The following is a 19,490-nucleotide window of genomic DNA, read 5'->3' as shown; positions in this document are numbered from 1 at the left end:
GCTTCCATCAGATGGCAATATTTAGGAGCAAGGAGCATGCCTACCCTGACATGGTAAGATGGGTAGATGTCCTTAGGAAAGGCAGTCCCACATATAACCTGGCCTTGTGTCATAAGGCTTTGAAGGTGATGACCAGCACCTTGAGTTGTACCTGGAAAAGTACTGGACATTTTTCATATGTTCCACGTTGTATATGTAATGCCTCATGCAACAGAGGCATTGCATATGCAAACCCAAGGGCACCCATTATCATGTGTGCTACTACATTCTGGACCAGTTGAAGTTTCCAGGTGATTGTCAGTGTAGAATGCATTGTGGTAACCCAGTGCTTCTCAATTATTTTCTGTCATGCTCCCCTAGGAAGAAGAAAACATTTTTCGCGCCCCCCGCGCGACTGTAAATAGTATCAATAGCTTGTTATGACAGTGTTTGTCGAGGTCAAACGCGCCCCCTTTACGGAGCCTCGCGCCCCCCCTGGGGGGCACGCCCCACTATTTGAGAAGCACTGTGGTAACCCAAATGGAAGATGACCAAGGCATGGATAAGCCCTCATGATCCAGGAAAGGGTGCAATAGGTGAATCTGTGCAAAGGCCCCCTAGCCACAGATGCCACCTGCCGCCACCTTGCTCTTTAGAAATCTATTAAGGGTAAAACAGTAATGATGGATGGGATGGGAACCAAAGGTATAAAACTCAGGAACACTAGTTAATCTGTAGGCAGTTGTGGTATGAATATTAATGTTTTTAATCTTGAATTATATACCTTAAAATTTGGGGAATTTTTTATTTATATTCGTAGATCATTTTGGAAGTACTGTTTAATATGTGCAGAACAGTAATCTTGTACTTTTAGTTTCAACTTTTAATTATAGCATGCTCCCTTTTTAGATTTCTATTTGGCTAAAGCCATGAAAGTTCTATTGCTTATATTTTTGCATTTATATTTTAATTTTTGCTTTAGAATGAATGATGTTTTGGAAAGCTTAAGCAAGAGTAGTCATCCCATGGTTTGGTCAGGATACTCAAACTTTTAATAATTTTCCTGTAATTCCTACTGACTTTCCCTCCAGTCTTTGGGATAGTCTATATTTTATTTTCATATAACCCTCCTATCCTTCCACAAGAGCTTAAAGATCTGGCTGCGCTGGTTGGCCTGGGCTCCAAATGGGGGAATTCCATGCTGGAGATGGCTGCTGAATTGATGGTAGACTCCAGCCGCTCCCGCACTTGTTCTCTGCTCTCTACCTGTTCATCTTTCTTTTTTGGTAATCATATAGTTGTATTTCTCACTGTATTATTTTTCATTGTTTATTTTTTTGCTCTATTATCTTCTGTTCTGTTCACACTCTTTTCATTACTTCCTTTTTAGCATTGTAAGCCGCCTAGAGTAGCCCATGGCAAGATAGACGGCAAATAAATTTAACAACTAAATAAATATATTTTAGTTTAATATTGGGCTTTATGATTAATTCCAATCTATTCTCAGGCGAAAGCGACGTAACTTCAGCAAGCAAGCAACAGAAGTATTGAATGAATATTTTTATTCTCATCTGAGTAATCCTTACCCCAGTGAAGAAGCCAAAGAAGAACTAGCAAAGAAAGGAGGCATTACGGTCTCACAGGTAGGCTGTGTAGATAAAAACAGATGGATTTCTGATTTCCAAAAATGAGGGACCAATGATGTTTCCTCATTCCAGCAATCTTGGGAAGCCCTGATACAATCTAATACCATCTCTTCACCTGATAAAATCTAATTTACATATCATATTTTTATGCTACTTCCATATTCTTTTTAAAATATACATGAGTGACAGTTCTTGAATATTCAAGAGATTGCATGTTTTTTTTGTAGTTTTGAACAAAACTAATAAAGGTCCTTTTTAATAGGGAGTTTCAAATTCTTTTTTTTTTCTTGGCCAGCATGCTACTTTTACTTTTGTTGAATTGTCTATTAATGGGAAAACTATTAGTAGGGCTTTTGTTTTAATTTTAAAAAATACCTAAATTCCCTAATAGGATCTTTAATTCAGTATTTTTCTTGGTCATGATTTTATAATTTAATAAACAATTTTAAATCAAACTTCACAAAATTAGAATTATGAGTCCAAAGCAGTGGAATTTTGTCCCGGACATTGTTATAAATGGTTACACCTTGCCACATGATTTGTGTATTCAGAATGGCTTTTTATTAAATTAACTAGGTACCTACATTTCAACAAAGTGGGTAGAATCGTACAAACTAATCTTCAGTGACTTTCATTAGATTAAAAATCCATGTTTTGCTACAGTTCATAAGTCTGCCATTAGATTTTAAGAGTCTCTTCTTTGGTGACTAATAGAAGAAAATATATGTCTCTCACAGTTCAATTGTGGAGTCCTTAATGCTCCCTGAGAGCTTGGTTTTAGAACAGTGCTAGCTAGCACTGAAGATATTATCTAGTCTGGTAATGAAACATCTGCAAGCAATCAACCAAGCTCATAGTCTTTGGTTAATTTATTGGAAAAAAAAATTATTAGCTTACATATAAAGCAACCAATACTAACAAGTTCCTTTAGTGTGGATTTGCACAGAAATAAACAGAATATGTTATGGCCATACTCTCTGAAATTACTGTATTTTTCGGAGTATAAGACACTCAGAAGACAAACCTTAGTTTTTGGGGAGGAAAATAGGGGGAAAAAATTCTGCCTCTGCCTACCAGGTATTTCTCTGGCTAGCGTCCTTAACCTGGTCAGCTTCAGGACATTAGTTTGCTGGTTGTGAGTGTGCGTACCGCCCGAAAATGCAACACGCAGAGGCCAAAAATGGGGCATGCAGAGGCCTAAAACGTGATGCGCAGAGGCCAAAAACACGATGCATGGAGGCAGCAATCAGCGGTGATCCCCACAGCCTTGAATGACTCAAACAGAGCATTTGGAGGCTGAAAATGCGAGGTGCGGAGCCCAAAAATGCAAGCCATTGTCTATGGCAATCTCTGCAGCCAGGAAGATGATGCATGGAGGCCAAAGAGTGGGGGCCAGTGGGTGGCAGGGCTATATTTGGCATATAAGATGCACCCAAATTTTTAGCCTCTTTTGTGGAGTGGGGGAAAGTGTGTCTTATACTCCGAAAAATACGGTAGATCAGAGGCAGCATGAATTTGTAGTAGAACAAGTCATGTGAACCTGCCTGTAATGCAGAGTTGTCCCTCACACTTACCTTTCTCAGAGCTATTTCTGACTCAATGGATCAAAAGCAAGGTATTTGAGGTCTGTGTATGTGCTTTAAAGTGCATTAGAACAACAGTCCCTCAAAATTATGACTTGGCTCTGGATGCCTTTTGAACTCAATTCCAAAGGGAATTCATCTAGTTCCCTTGTTAATAATCTGCATGCATATGAAATCATTTCTATTTAATCAAATATTTTAATGTACTGAGATGTCAGAGTATATTAATCAAATGTATTTTCGTGGTTTTTATCAGTATTTTTATATTCAGCTGGTTTTTCAGTTGTTCTTACCTAATTTGGAAACCATTTTATTGTTACTTTTTTATATCATGGTAATTAATATATTTGTAATATGGATTTTATTGGTATACAACAAAGACATTGAGCAGCTGGCATATAGTGCAATAACAAAAATAAAAATTAAGGTCAACTTTTGTCAGCAGTTTTTAATATCTTTTTTAGAAGACTTTTAAAGCACAAATTCAAGTTTCTGCTAAAGGATTTCTGATACTTTAAATAGATGTGGCATATTTATTTTTATCTCACTTTACACACACACACACACACACACACACACACACACACACACACACACACACACACACACACACACACACACACACGGCAGCAATCTACCAAATACTCCTTCCTCCTGTTTTTCTCACAATAATAATCCTGTGAAATGAATTGACTGAGAAAGAATGACTGGCCAACACCCACCAAGCCAGTTTTTCCTGCCTAAGGTGAGAGTATAACTCACAGTTTTTTTGGTTCATAGGGCAGCACCTTAAGCACCACACCAAACTTACCAGGCTGGATGCTATAGAAACTTAAAGATGACTATATTTTGTCCACTTTCATGGTAGCCTTACTTGGTCTTCCTACCCTTTAAAGATAATATTAACTGACGAGATAGTATGAATTGTTTACATACTAATGGGAGTTATTATTGTGTTACAGGTCTCCAACTGGTTTGGTAACAAGAGAATCCGCTACAAGAAAAATATGGGAAAATTCCAGGAAGAGGCCAATATTTATGCAGCCAAAACAGCAGTGGATGCTACCAATGTGGTGGCTCAGGGGAACCAAACAAGCTCTCCCCCAACCCCAAATTCTGGTGAGTATAGAAAGACTGCAGTTAAAGAAGGACACCTGCTGGGGAAACCAGCAATAAAAAAAATAACACTACTCAGACAATGAAAACAAATGAGTAAATCAACCTGGTGTTTTTGTAAGTGGTATATGTTTATGTTCTTTTGTTGTTATTTTCAGCCTTCCTAGTTGCTTTACGTTAGGATATAATAACGAAAAAAATCAAGATCTTGAGTACAAGCAGACTCTTCTGAGTGAATTAAAATTGATTGAAGCAATTTCAGCTCTTAACATCTTTGAGTCACTTGGTATTCAAGGTAACTACCAGTAGCAGGAACTAGACAAAAAACTAATTTAAAACTATATTAAAAACATTAAAAAGGCCCCCTTGAATTAAAACCTGATTAGACAATAGGATATGTTATTTAGTGCTTTCTGTTTCCTCTGACGAAAAATTTGCTTGAAACATTTTGGGAATTCATATTGTTTTGCTATCCCATATATATTCATTAAAGTATGAGTTAATGACTTTCCATAAAACATTATGTTTCAACATTTGTTTCATTTTCATTTTCTGCTGAATGAATGGTACTTACACCAGTCCCTGAAATTACAGCTATTACAGTGGCCGCCCCCCAGTCATGTGATCAAAATTTGGTTGCTTGGCAGCCTGCCTACACTTATGATTGCTGGAGCACTTCAACTTCCTCCATCTGCTTATCTTCCTCCTCTCTCTTCGCTGGCCTACATAGTAGCACTCCTCACTGGTGCTGGTGGTGCTATGGCTCAACTAGAAACCTGGTGCCTTCAGCAGTCTCCTCTGGCCACCACCATTCCTGGGCCTCTGTTTTAACCTCAACAGCACCAAGATCACTGATGAGGAGTACTTCAAGCTTCATACTGCAACTGCCCACCTCAGCTGCCAGGCCTTAGCTGCCCCTACCACCCTGTGCTCCATAGGCTTTGTCATGCCTAGCTGACCTTTGCCTCAGGACTGTAGTTCAGCCTTTGTGCTGCAAGCAGCACCAAGGAGTACCACTGTACAAAACAGCCAAAGGACAGAGATGGGTAGGGAGATAGCCAGGTGGGGGGAGTTGAAGAGCAGGCAGTCCCTTATTTATTGAGGCTCAGGGCTGGGAAGGACCAAGCTGGGAATGGCTTGTATAGCAGTGGATCCTTGCTAATGGATGACCAGTATCATTGGCTAACGATGGCAAAGAGGACTGCCAGGATTGCAGTTGCTTTATGTGATGTCATGCTTGGTGTCTGCATTATTTTTCAATGGAAATTTTGGTCTCAATTACCATAGTAACTTGGTGACTACCTGTACCTTTTTCTCTGCAAAAGGTGCATGTAGATTATTTATTTATTTTGTTACATCTGGCTACCATTTATGGACTTTGCTGGACTGAAAAGAGGATGAGTTACAGATTTGTTTATAGATAAATGGAATATATAATAAAGAGATAAATGTTTGTAACTTTAGAGAGGAGGAAGAGTTACTAAATTTGTTTAATACTTGTTATGATGAAACCTCTTCTGTATATCTTTTCTCTTTATTATATTAATTTTTTTCTCTCTTTTTTCTTGCACCTTTTACTCCTCTCTATTCGCTTTTTTTTATATTAGATTTTACTATTATAAAAATTAACTTAAAAAACATAACATAACCTGGGGCCACAGCCCCACTCCTGCCCTAAGATATCAGCTGATGCCACACCTGAAACACACACTGAAACCTGGTTGGGCAAAGCTCTGAGAGGGACACCCTCCCTCCCTTAAGCCCAGTCAGATTTCAGAAATATGCACCAGTCCTCTCATCTATCCCAACTATTATACATTATATATTATTAGTAATATCATTGATTATCAATAGTAATATGTTACTACTTGGGTACCTGCTGTTGAGTTAGTAATATAAATTATTGATTTTTATGCTTTTTTTTTTCATAAAAAAGTTTTATTTTTACAATCATGTCAAACAACTCATTCAATGTACAGTTATATACAATTAGTCGGGCCTGCCCAGTCACCCCCCCCTTTTTAACACTCTTCCCTCTTCTACCTTCTTTTACTTTCCAGACCTTCCTCTCCTTCTCTTATCTACATCCTCTCCTCCCTCCACCCTACACCTTCCTTCTCCCTCTTCTACCCCTCTTCCTTCCTCTTCTCCTCTTTCCTACCTCCTACTCTCTCTTTACTCCCTCCCCACCGTTCTAAAATGGTAACTGGGCAGACCCGACCCTACATTAATTATATCTTCAATAATCCCTGTACATTAACCATCACTCCATCTCTAGCCTCAACCCCCCAATTCCCCTCCCCCTTACCCCCCACCCCCCACCCCGACTTCCCAGAACAAAATGCAGGATATCAAAACTAACAATCATAATCTAAAATAATTTCTAAATTATAATCTCTAGTCTCTCCACACTTAATCACACTCTCAATTCCCCTCTCCTTCAGAAATATATCTAATACAAAATATTTCCTAAATTTACTCATATGCTATTCGATATTTTTTTATCTGATACTTATTTTGAATATAATCAATCCACATTTTCCATTCTAAAATATATTTTTCTTGTGTATAGTCTTTCAAGTAAGCAGAGATTTTTGCCATTTCTGCCAGATTTGATACTTTAAGTGTCCATTCTTCAATTGTAGGTAATTCTTCTTTCTTCCAATATTGAGCAATCAAAAGTCTTGCGGCTGTTATTAAGTTCAAAATCAATTTAGTCTCTATAGCTGTACAATCCATAATTATTCCTAGTAAAAAGAACTGCGGGGTAAACTTAATCTTCTTTTTCAAAATATTCTGCATGATCCACCATACTTTAATCCAAAATGCTTTAACTTTTTTACAAGTCCACCATATATGGTAATAAGTGGCGTCTTCACAATCGCATCTCCAACATTTAGCCTGTACATTAGGATACATACATGACAATTTTTTGGGGTCTAAATGCCATCTATAAAACATCTTATAAAAATTTTCTCTCATATTTTGCGCTTGTGTAAATTTAACATTCCTCACCCAAATTCTTTCCCAAGTTTCCAACATTATCGGTTGCTGAAAATTTTGTGCCCACTTAATCATACAATCCTTAACCAGTTCAGTCTCTGAGTCTATTTCTACTAATACATTATACAACCTCTTAATATGCTGTTGGCCTTGATCTCTCATTTGTTTTAACAAATTATCCTCAATTTGCTTAACACCTATTTTTTGATCTAATTTCCATCTAGCTTGTAATTGTCCATATTGGAACCATGTATAATTTTTCCCTTCTTCCCCCATCTTTTCTCTAGATTTTAATTGTAATTCCCCCTTTTCCATACAAAGAAGTTCTTTATAGGTAACTACCTCCATCTTTTGATATATATTTATATTTTCTATCATATGTCTCGGGATTGCCCATATTGGAATCTTTCCATCTAATTTATATTGATATTTCCTCCAAACCCTCAATAATGCATTTCTAATTATATTATTTTTAAATATTTTATCTACTTTCTTATCATATAATAAATAATCATGCCACCCATATAACAAACCATAACCTTCTATATTCAAAACTCTTTCCTCAGTTAAATTAATCCAATCAGTAATTAATGATAAGACAACTGCTTCATAATACAATTTTAAATTAGGCATTTTAAGACCCCCCCCCTTTCCCTTGTATCCTACATTATTTTTAATTTTATTCTTGGTTTTTTGCCCATCCATACAAATTTATTAATCCCCTTTTGCCATTCCTGTAATTTAATATCATTCTTAAGCACCGGTATCATTTGAAACAAAAATAGAAACCTGGGCAAGACATTCATTTTTATAGCCGCTATTTTTCCCAGCAAAGATAATTGTAACTTCTTCCAACTCTCCATTTCTTTCCATATCTTCTGCCACAATACCTCATAATTATTTTTGTATAATTTAACATTTGAAGCTGTAATATATATTCCTAAATATTTAACCTTTTTAACAATTTCAAAACCTGTAGTTCTTTCTAACTCTTCTTTTTGTTGTATATTCATATTTTTAGTTATCATCTTTGTCTTTTGCTGATTCACCTTAAATCCAGATACTTTGCCATACTGACCAATTATATCTTTTAAACCAGTAACTGAGTATATTGGTTGAGATACAGTAACAACCAGGTCATCTGCAAAAGCTCTTAATCTATAATCTTGATGTTTAACTCTAATTCCCTTTATTCGATCGGAACCACGTATTTTATTCAGAAGAATTTCTAAAGTTAAAATAAAAAGTAATGGGGACAAGGGACATCCCTGTCTCGTCCCTTTCCCAATTTTAAAAGTTTCTGTTAACCCACCATTTACTATTATTTGTGCTGTTTGCTTCTGATATATTGCTTTAATTGCATGGATAAAATAATCCCCAAATTGCATTTTTTCTATTACTTTAAACAAAAACTGCCAATCCAATCTATCAAAAGCTTTTTCAGCATCCAAAAAAAGGAATGCCGCTGAGACTTGGTTGTTTCGTTCCAAATATTCAAGTAAATTTACGATTTGCCTCACATTATATCTCATCTGCCTACCCTTAATAAATCCTGACTGATCATTATGAATTATTTGATTCATCACTGGCATTAATCTATTAGCAAGTATCTTGGTAAATATCTTGTAATCAGTATTTAAAAGTGATATAGGCCTATAATTCTCTGCTTTAATACCATCTCGATCTTCCTTCGGTATTAACGAAATAAAGGCTGTCCTCCATGAAGGGGGAACATCTCCTCCCATTTGAATTTTATTAAATAACTCTTTAAGTGGTTCAACCATCTCATTTTGTAAATTTTTATAATAAACAGCTGTTAAACCATCTGTACCTGGTGCTTTACCGATTTTAAGTTGCTTAATTGCTAACAAAATTTCCTCTGAAGTAATTGATTCAGTTCTTCTCTTTGGTTTTCTGTAAGTTCACAAATATTTTGTTGTTGTAAATATCTTTCTATCTCTGTATCATCAATCATATCCCTAGAATATAACTTACTATAATACTCTAAAAATGCTTTTTTAATCAAGTTCTTTTGATAAACTTCCTTACCTCTATATTATATTTTATCAATCGTTCGTGATTTCTGTTTTTTCCTTATTAAATAGGCAAGCCATCTTCCTGGCTTATTGGCATTATTAAACGTATTATGTTTTACATATTGTAAATTAATTGCTACTTGATCTGCCATCAACATATTAAAACTGACCTCTTAATATATTTATTGATTCTTTTATTTTACTATTTCCTGGGCTATTTATCAATAATTGTTCTTTCTTTTTAATTTCCTCTTCCAGTTTCTTTTTCTTTTTCTGCAATTTATTTTTGTATTTAATATTCATTTGTATAAGATTTCCTCTCATATAAGCCTTGCTGGCGTCCCAAATCATCTCTATAGATGTCTCTTTTTTCATATTCATAATAAAAAATTCTTTCATTTGCTTTTTACATTCATTTACATTTTGTTCATATTTAAACAAATTCTCATTCAACCTCCATGATCTCCTAGCCTCCTTTTCCCGATCAAATTCAATCCAAACGGACTATGATCAGATAGAGTTCTTGAACAAATCATAGTCTTCTTCACTCTAGAATACAAATCATTAGTAATCAAAATAAAATCAATCCTCGAGAATGATTGGTGCCTGTCAGAAAAGAAGGTAAAATCCCTCTTTTCTGTATTATGATCTCTCCAAATATCTCTTAATTCCAAGTCCTCCATCATTTCAAAAAAAGCCTTTGGTAATTTCGCCCGGCTTGATATCTTCCTTAAATTTTTTTTGTCTTTTTGAGTATCCAACACACCATTCCAATCACCCATTAATATATATGATTTATAATCCCAAAATACTATTCTTTTATGTAAAAACTTGAAAAAATTTTCTTGTTGTTGATTCGGAGCATAAACTCCTATTAATAATGTCTTCTTTCCCTCCAACAAAAGTTCAATAGCAATGTATCTTCCTTGCTTATCCACCTCAATTAATTTTGCTGATATATCCTTCTTTATATATATAACTAAACCATTTTTTTTCCAAAGAGGAGGCAACAAAATGTACTCCCAGTTTTGAATTTATCAAATATTTCTGGTCTAAAGATCTAATATGTGTTTCTTGTAAACAGGTAATGTCATTTTTAAATTGTTTCAAATAGTGAAATACTTTCCTTCTCTTCTGCGGTGAATTCAAACCATTAACATTCCAAGATAATAGTTTAATTGCCATTATCGGCCAAAGGAAACTTTTGGAACACTAGCCGCAGATCACATTTTGCTTTAGGCCTTGCTCCTCCCACTGTTTCCATTGTAGTAGTTGCCAGTTGTTGTTGTGCCTTCATCTCTTGTTCCTTGCGTTTAGCAGCAGCTCGTCAGCCTTTGTTCTTTTGAGTCTGAACCCGTTGTAGGTATTTCCAACACTTGTAATAAATCTTCTTCCATCACAATCTGTTCTTGTACCTGCTTCACTTCTCTTTCCTTCACCTCAGTCTCTCTTCTTCTAGCTTCCAATGGAGGAGGACTTCCAACTTTTAATGCCTCAACATAAAATTCTCCTGCTTTTCCAACTGTATTGAGACAATGTACTTTCCCTGCATAATATACTATTATACCAGTTGGAATATCCCATCTATATTCAATCTGACGTTTTTTAAGTTCATTCACCAGGAAGGCAAATTCCTTCCTAGCCCTTAACATTTTTGGTGGAATTTCCTTTAATATTAAAATACCTTGACCAGCAATCTGAATCTTCTCCCCCTTATATGAGGCTTGCAAAATCTGATTTCTCACTGTTCTATTTGTAAAATAAATAACATCCCTTGGCAACTTTTTTTGCCTTGCTATCCACGAATTCACACGATATATTTTATCAATTTGATAAGCCACATCTGCTGGACAAACTGCTAATATCTCAGCAAATACTTCAGAAAAAATTTCCCTTAAATTCTCTTCTTTATTCTCTTTCAGACCACGGATTCTTAGAGCAAATTCCATATTTCTATATTGTATCAAAACTATTTCATCATCTGTTTTTTCCATTTTACTTTGAAATTCAGCCATTTTATTTTCTAATTTTGAATTATGTTGCTTAATTTCTTCAACTTCCTCTTCTAATAAAATCACATTTGTTGCCAAACTTTGTACTGCAATTACAAATCCTTCCTTAACTTCTTTATTTCCCACTTGAATTTCTAATATCTGCTCTTTCATTTCAGACATCTCATCAGTTATTACTTTAAATTTTTCTTGCATAAAGTCTTTTAAGTTCTCTTGTACCGCCTCTAAGTTCAATGTTCTAGTCTCTGCTGTATGAGCTGGAGAGGCACCAGCTGATGAAATTCCAGAGCCCTTTGTTACAGTAGACTTTAATTGTTTGGCTGCCATCTTCTGTAAAATTATTGATTTATTTCCAACTTAATATTCACTTTAAATCTTCTTAACCTCTGAGAAACACAGTCTTTTAAAGCAATATTTAAAAATCTCCCCTAGATTCTATCAGCAGGCAGCAAAGAGTTAAAGAGTTAAAGTAGGGACGACTTCCGGTATCCGGTGGCAACGGACGTCTGGAAGGCTTCTCCTGCCTCCAGTGTCCGAATCCGGCCGCCGCCGAGGCCCTCAGGGGCCAGGTGTTCCGAAAGGACACCTGCCGCACGGACGGCTCGCCAGGGGTCTCCCAGCCGATATACAGGACTGGGGGGACCGATGCTGGCGCGTCCTAGGCTCGGCGGGGTTCGGAGGCCACAGGCCGCGGCCATTATTTTGGTCGTCGCCTGGGCCGCTGTGCTCGGTGACACCGGGGCTTTGGATTTATAATTGCAGCAGCCTGGTGGTGAACAGGGAACGGAGAAGAATTGAGGAATGAAGAAGGGAAGGGGATATCGGCAAATGTGAGTGGAGTACTCCAGTGCGGGGGTTTTTCTCCCCTGCGACTGGAAGAATCTGAATCACTGGAGAGAGGAGAACTTAAAATAACAAGATTACCGGTTTTGTGGAGCTCTGGAGAAAGAGGTGATGGAGAAATTTAGGAGGGAGGGTTTGAGGCCCCCCCTCCCTCTGGGGAACAATGGTGGCGTCCAGCTTCCGCCTTCACTATGAGAATCTTGATGACATCACTTCCCTTGACTTCCTGGTTGACTAACTGTACTCTGGACTCGTTGCTCCTGTGAGTGCCCCCTGGTGGATCCGGAGGAAATTATAAGGATACTGTGCTTGCCTGAGGATTTTAAAATTTTTTTTTTTTAAATGGCAAAAGGTCAGAGACCAACTGCTGGAGAAATGGAGAGAATTCTGGAAAAGTTATCTAATATGGACAAGAAACTGGATGAAATAAGAGCAGAAATTGTGACTATCCAAAAGGATTTAAAGGATACTCAACAAGTCTCAGCAGAAAATAAGCAGAAAGTGGAAGGTCTGGAGGGTGAGATGCGGGCAGTGCAGAAAAAGGGGGAGACGACAAGCAATGCTGTGCTTGGACTACAGATGGATAAAATGTCTTATTTTCTTAGGTTTCAAAATTTGGAAGAAGTGGACCAAGAAGACTTGAGAGATGTTGTGACTAAACTGTTGGGAGAATTTCTTGGGAGAGGTGTTGATTTTATGAATTGGGATGTGGATCGAGTTTATAGAGTTAATTCACAATATGCATACGCATGCAGTTCCTAGAGAGGTTCATGTCAAATTTGTGAAAAGAGGCGAGAGATGAAATCCTTAGAAAACATAGGAGTGGGGCACTGACTTATAGGGGCAGGAGATAGCCATTCTGAGGCAGATTCCCAGACAGGTACGTGAAATGAGAAAGAAATATTATTTTTATCAAGCAAATTGTACCAGAAGGAGTGGGCTTCAGATGGCTGATGCCAGAGGATTGATGATTTTCCGGGAGGGCATTACGAAAAAATTAGTACAATTGCGGAGGCTGCGGCCTACGTGGAGGAACACAAAGCCCTCCTGGATTTAGATGACCCAGGAATTGAAGAAGGGGAGGTTATAGACCATGGGGCGGAGGCGGCTGCCGCTGTTGCGGCCCTGGAGTTGGGTCAGGCTGAACCCAGAGTTCTGGGATCCAAAACTAGGAAGTGACAAAGATATTTGGTATTGTGTTGGTTTTCCTTATTCTCTTTCGTATGATATTCTGATTATTCTTGACCCTTCCTTATTGTGTAAGATTGAAACTTAGCTACTTCGTATCACCTGCTTGCCATATGGCTGTTGTATGTGTTTAAAATTTTGAGTAAAATTCTTATTATGTATAAGAAAAATGAAAATTTACCATACCTGATATGTATTTGCATAAAATTTTTTTTGACCAATAAAAACTTTTTATAATAAAAAAAAAAAAAAAGAGTTAAAGTAGCAAATAACATGCAATTTACCAGCAGTCCAAAATAAATCTCGGCGTTTGGTTGTGGTGATTGGTTCCGCCAAAGCAGAAAAATCCTCGGATCTGGAGCACTTCGGGTTGCTGGAGGGAACTTAACCCTTCAAACCCCTTTTTTCTCAGGGGTTTTAGGGAAATTCAACCTCTGCCCTCAGCTCACCATCTCTTCTTCTCCCGAAAAGAGGGTTTTTCGAACCGCTGGATAGCAGATTTAAGCTGTCCTAGCGATTCCACATAATCCAGAGGTTGGTGATCGTAAAGATCACCGCCATCACCTACGGTGCCAAACAGGAAGTTTATGCTTTGAGATCAGAGTTGTATGCTGTAGTATTTGTTATTTAAAAAAAACCAGATGCATATTTTAAACTGTGTTTAACTTATTGAATCCCATAGTCTTCTTAAAAGCAGAAAATCTCACTTAAAAATCACATCCATCTTATAAAGCTAGATTGCAGTGGTATATCTGAGGTAATAATATAATTTCATCCTTCCTGAATGAGATGCTGCATCAAACTAACAAGGCGTCCTGGAATATTTTATTACTTAACAACCGGAAGTGTTATTGAGTTTGCTACACTGCAGAGGAACTCTGAATGGAGAAAACATGGGAACTGTCGTGTCCCACCCCTCCACTGACGGCCGGGTCAGGGAAATCCGAATCAGGCTTGCCTCTGCAGCTCTGCCCAAAGTCCTAGCAAAGTCCTCAGAGCAGGCAGGAGACCAGTAAGTTACTTCAGCAAGATAAGTTCGACTTTTGCCTGACTCAGAGACTGCCAGAAAGCAGATCCTTTATATAGGCCATGGGGTGTGGCTCCATGACTCAGCACTCATTAAGGCCTGCCCCTCCCTTCCTTCTGTTGCCTCCGCCTATCCAATCTTCTGATGCGAGCGTCACTCCAATCAGCTGTTGGTAATAAACCCTCCTCAGGCTCACATTCTGTGGAGGAGGGGGAGGGGTCTAGCTGCTCCGTTTGCCTGGGTATGGAGTCAGGGCTGGGGCCGGGAGGTGCTCCTTCTTCTGCAGTTTGTCTGGGCATGGAGCCAGGACTGGGGCCGGGAGGCATACATTCCTCCGTGTTCGGGAGCAGATAAGAAGGCCCCGGCTGCTCTGAGGGCGGGCAAGACACAACAGGAACCTCTGGTCTTATTCTGAACCACTTTATATATAAAGAACATGGTGGCCTTTGAAGAAACCTCTAAGTTTCTGGGGATAGCTTGTAATTTTATCCACTCCTCACTTAGCAATGACCTCAACTAGCAACCATTTGCAAATATGATGGTAATAAAATATCTCTTTTCTGACCAGTGTGCACATTTTTGACTAAATTTTGTACACCTGGCAACAAGGCACACCAGAGCGAGAATAGTGCTAGTGTAGCTGCACAAGAACTTTATCTGAATAAGAGAGCACCAACCAGTGATCTTTTCAGTATCTCTGTCAATCCTGTGTTCACTTAATGACCATTTCACTTGATCGATCATTTTTACCCGATTATTCGATTACACCAAGATGGCAGAATGGAAAGTGAGAAGAATTTGAATTGGATTCATAAAATAATCTGAACTGTTTTTGGTCAAGATCTATTCACTAAGCCCTAGAAATTGAGTACTCTACATGATAGAAAGTGATAGATTGTGGAATCAGATTTCAACAGCTGCTTGGGACAAATTGCATTTAGGACATTTAGGACAAATTGCATGAAAATGAATGGTTGCACACATAACTTTAGGTACCTTATTTTTTCCTTTTCAGGTTCCTCTGGGTCATTTAAAATGACAAATTCTGGAGATTCCTTTATAAACCTGCAGTCACTCAGTTCTTATCAGAATTCACCAGTGGGAGCCAATGTGCAGTCTCAGGTAGGTGGAACTATGTCAAGTTAACAATCTTCTGCAGCCATAAATATTTTAATCCCCATAAATACTTCAATCCAAGTGCCCATTGTAAGGTATACAGATTTTAAGATTTCCTGAAGGCATTACAGTAAAATATCTAAAGGTAGTCCTTGAATTATTACCAGTAATTTAATGACTGTTCCCATTTATAACATCACAGAATGAGTCCTTGACAGCCAGTAGAGCACCCCTGGCCATTGTAAATGATCCTCTTCTCCCAGTCATATAATGGCATGTAAGATACTTGGCAACCTGTCACAGGTTTACAACTGGTTGTAGCATTTTGGGATCACACAACTGCAATTTGTGACTTTTTTGACAGTGTCCAGCGAAAAAGTCATTTGAATGAACCAATTTGTTTAACATCCCCTTGCGTTTGCTTAATGACAATAGTGAAAAATATCAGAAAAAAACTTCTGGCCACATGGAGCCTCAACTTACGACTGTATCAACTTATGACTGTATTTCTGGTCCCAATTGTGGTTATAAGTCAAGGACTACCTGAATCTATTAGTATAGACACTGATTAGTATACAGGTACTCTTTGACCTATGACCGCAATTAGGACCAGAACTTCCAGCACCCAAATTCTGATCCTGTGAGTGCAGGGATGCTGCAATGGGCATAAAGTCCAGTCATAACTCATTTTTTTTCAATGCCATTGTGACTTCAGTTCTTCAATGAATGGTCATAAGTCAAGGACTACCTGAATGTGGCCTGAATGTCCATTACTGTAATGTTAATATTCTCTCCTGGATTTCAGAGGGAAAGGTCATATACATGTTCAGTCACACAGAATAAATGTTGCTATACATTCCAGGGGAAGAGAATGGGATCTTGGGTGTTTTTCCACACCCAGAGAAACTCATTATTTTGAAAAAATAATGTGGGTTATTGTGGGCCTAGAGAAACTCATTATTCTGATAAAAACTTATCATGCTAATAGCAATCTCCTTTTGATAACATGCAGAAAAGCAATATAAGTAGTTGTAAGTTGAGAATAAATGTGCAGCCCAGCTGGACACTAAAACCTTAAAAGGTCACAGAAAGGAAGTTAACGGGGTTGGGGCAGTAAATATAGCATTTACATAACTCTTTTGGCACTTTTTTGTTTGCTTGACAAATTGGTCATACTGTTACAGATGGATTCCTTACACCATGTCATACACCAGGCAGGAAGATATGACAGCATTGTGGGAAACCCCTTATATTCGACACAGCGCATTGATGTAAGGAGCTTCTGATTTTGAAACTGAATGTCTTGAGCTGCGGAAGTCTGACATGGCAGTGTTGGTTAATGTAACTACCTCTGCAGATGCAATTATAATAGAACTCTACTGCGGCATTAACTGTGGTTTATTGCCATAAGACTGCTGCTTCAGAGTGGGGAAATAGGCATCCTGGTTCCAGGTTTTATTATTCAGGGAATTTTTTAAAAATCCCTCATGTTTAAACTATAAGAAAACCTTTCTCTGTATCATTCACGGTACTGCGAAGAACCGTGAATGGTTAGGGATGATCAGAAAGAGAAGCTGGCTCACCTACTCATCCATATTGGCCCAGTGAATTAGAAGGAAGCATCTTCCAATCCCCCTATTGGAGGAGAGTGCTCCCAGTTGAAAGAAGAGACTGCAGGAGACAGTGAGAGAGAGAAAGCAAAAGCATGCACAGCAACTAGCCTCCAGTGAAATCCACACATGGCCTTGGATTGGTTCCTATCCCCCAAGTCTGCATTTGGGAACAGAAAGATATGTGGGAGTGTATTCTTCCATCCTGTACTCTGAATTCTTTGAGAATCAACAGGCAGTGAAGCTTTAACTATTTAGACAAATTAGCTGGAGAAATTGGGCAAGAGGAAAGGAGTCCCGTTTGGGAGAAAGAGAAGCCATGAAACAAATGCAGCAGAAGCCGCATTCACTCCATATTTTACCTTCTGTGCCCCAGAAAGTGAATTACGTGTAAAGATGTTTACTATGAGACTAATCATAATGGAACAAAGTCTGTGTCTTACACATGGCATATTGCTCTCCTATTGTGATTTGGGAAATCATAATCAGAGTGATTTAAGAGGCAAGTAGTAGCATCTTGTGGACTTAACAACAAAATGCCTTTATTCCCTCTTCAGGCTAATGGCAGCTGGCAGGACGCTACTACCCCTTCATCAATCACTTCACCTACTGGAGATCCAGGAAGCATTAATTCAGATGCATCTAATTAAATGTTTTAGGACCTGTTGAGGAGAGGAAAGAGGTCATTAGTGTATCTTGTCAATGTTGCTCTTTTTTTGCCAATACTTTTGATTCTACAACTTGACACACACACAGCTAATTACCTCAGATAAAATAAAAAGAAAAAAGAAAACCAATGGAAGATTGTGATTATATATGGACACCTCTCTACCTCTCGGCATGATGTGCTTGAGTTCTTCTTACTTCTGCCCTTTGGGTTCTAAAGGAACTGGCTTCATTTACCAAAACAAATTGTTTTTTAAAAAAAATGAATTACCACTTTTATGCTTAAGAGTTGACTCCATTTTTCCAGTTTTAAAAAATGCAACTGATTTAATTTCTATGTGTTTTTACTATAAAAATTCTGTTTTAGATGCTAGTTACTAACAAATAGCCCCTCTTGTATTGTAATTGTATGCGTTATCTGTATTGTAATTTTCTAGAGGAAGACTCTATCTTTGAACTCATTAACCAGAACAGGCTATTGCTTTACCAAAATGATTATTGGACTTTGCTCTTTGAATAGAAACTTCATCTTCTGTCACTCTCATGTAGCTCTAATTTAATGTCTTAGAGTATACACAGACTTGTCTGTGAATAGATTTTTGTACATCTAGGAAAATGTTAGTAGCAAAGTCATCACTTTCAGTTTAAATTTATCAAAGAATAAACTTCCAAAGTCTTTTTTTCCTTTCTGCCTTTTTCCAAGATTTCCTTCATGTTGATGGATGGTATTTACCAATAGATTGGGGTAAAAATAAGAGATTGGTTCACACTGCAGTCTTTTGTATGTCTATTCTGAGATATCCCATCTATGTAACTGGAGACCCTTTGGCCCTCTAGCTCTGACGGTCTTGAGAATTAATGTAACTAAAGTTGATGAAATTTCTTGCCATGGTTACTACTTCCACATATGAATGCACTGTTCATCTGTTAAAAATCTGATTCAAATCTTAGCTGTTGTTACATTTTAGCATATATTTTGCTTTTTGGAGTTAAGCATTATGGGAAAGCTCCATCAGTACCAAACAATAGATGGACCAGAACTTTTAAAATGTATCCAACATTTCTTCCCTCCAATTGCATCATCAATATTTTGCACTTAAAACAGTTTTGAAGAGTGCTTATTAACATGATCCATTGCTAAACATCACTAAGATGAAATTGACTGATCTTCCTCAGTCAGGTATTCAGAATGTTGGGGACTATAATCTGAACCTTCTGGAGGCTGCTTAGATGGGAATAGCTGCTATAAATAAAAACACTGTCTTAACAGTTGTGTTTGAAGGAGTAGAAGGAGGGCATTGACAGTTATACCACTGACTGATATGTTAATAGTTATGACAATTGAGATTTGAAAGTTGAGAGGACTCATGAAGCATTTGAAACGCTTGTGAGTTTCCTTTATATTTTGTGTTTCTTTTTATGTAAACAATTCTTTCAAATAAGAAAGAGACAGTCATTTTAAAAATCTGAAATAATGCTCTGCCTATCAACTGCTGCAGAAAAGTCTGGCAGAGCAATGTCCAAACTAAACCTTTTATTTCAGTGATGAACCTTGGATTTGGCTTATGTACTCATTTAAAATTCATCTCTTCCTTGAGTTCAAAGATATGTGACAGTTGATAAGACCTATATACTTACTGTGTTCAACCTTTGCTTAGAAATGAT

At 37.6% G+C, this 19,490-nt stretch overlaps 2 protein-coding genes across 3 annotated transcripts in view; one reads left to right on the top strand and one right to left on the bottom strand.

Moving 5' to 3' along the window:
- The window catches only part of PBX4 (PBX homeobox 4), a 59,062-nt gene extending 40,553 nt beyond the window's left edge, over nt 1-18,509 (top strand). The window contains exons 5-9 of one of the 2 annotated variants that reach the window (XM_058167502.1): nt 1,487-1,622; nt 4,171-4,327; nt 15,449-15,555; nt 16,734-16,820; nt 17,717-18,509. In XM_058167502.1, the coding sequence (XP_058023485.1) occupies nt 1,487-1,622; nt 4,171-4,327; nt 15,449-15,555; nt 16,734-16,820; nt 17,717-17,809 (580 nt within the window). In that variant the 3' untranslated portion in view covers nt 17,810-18,509. The remainder of the gene's footprint in view (nt 1-1,486; nt 1,623-4,170; nt 4,328-15,448; nt 15,556-16,733; nt 16,821-17,716) is intronic. The other variant, XM_058167503.1, reaches the window with a different exon arrangement.
- Nucleotides 6,654-11,853, bottom strand: LOC131190277 (uncharacterized). Its single transcript, XM_058167510.1, has 2 exons — nt 10,349-11,853; nt 6,654-7,152 (listed from the first exon to the last, which is right to left on the bottom strand). The coding sequence occupies exon 1, from the start codon at nt 11,700-11,702 to the stop codon at nt 10,677-10,679; it is 1,026 nt and encodes a 341-aa protein (XP_058023493.1). The 5' UTR covers nt 11,703-11,853; the 3' UTR covers nt 6,654-7,152; nt 10,349-10,676.
- Nucleotides 18,510-19,490: the final 981 nt, after the last annotated feature.

The sequence above is a fragment of the Ahaetulla prasina genome, chromosome 2 (genome assembly GCF_028640845.1).
Source record: "Ahaetulla prasina isolate Xishuangbanna chromosome 2, ASM2864084v1, whole genome shotgun sequence".
Classification (NCBI taxonomy): domain Eukaryota; kingdom Metazoa; phylum Chordata; class Lepidosauria; order Squamata; family Colubridae; genus Ahaetulla; species Ahaetulla prasina.
The sequence above is the reverse complement of the archived record's forward strand: the minus strand, read 5'-3'. Positions and strand labels throughout refer to the sequence as shown.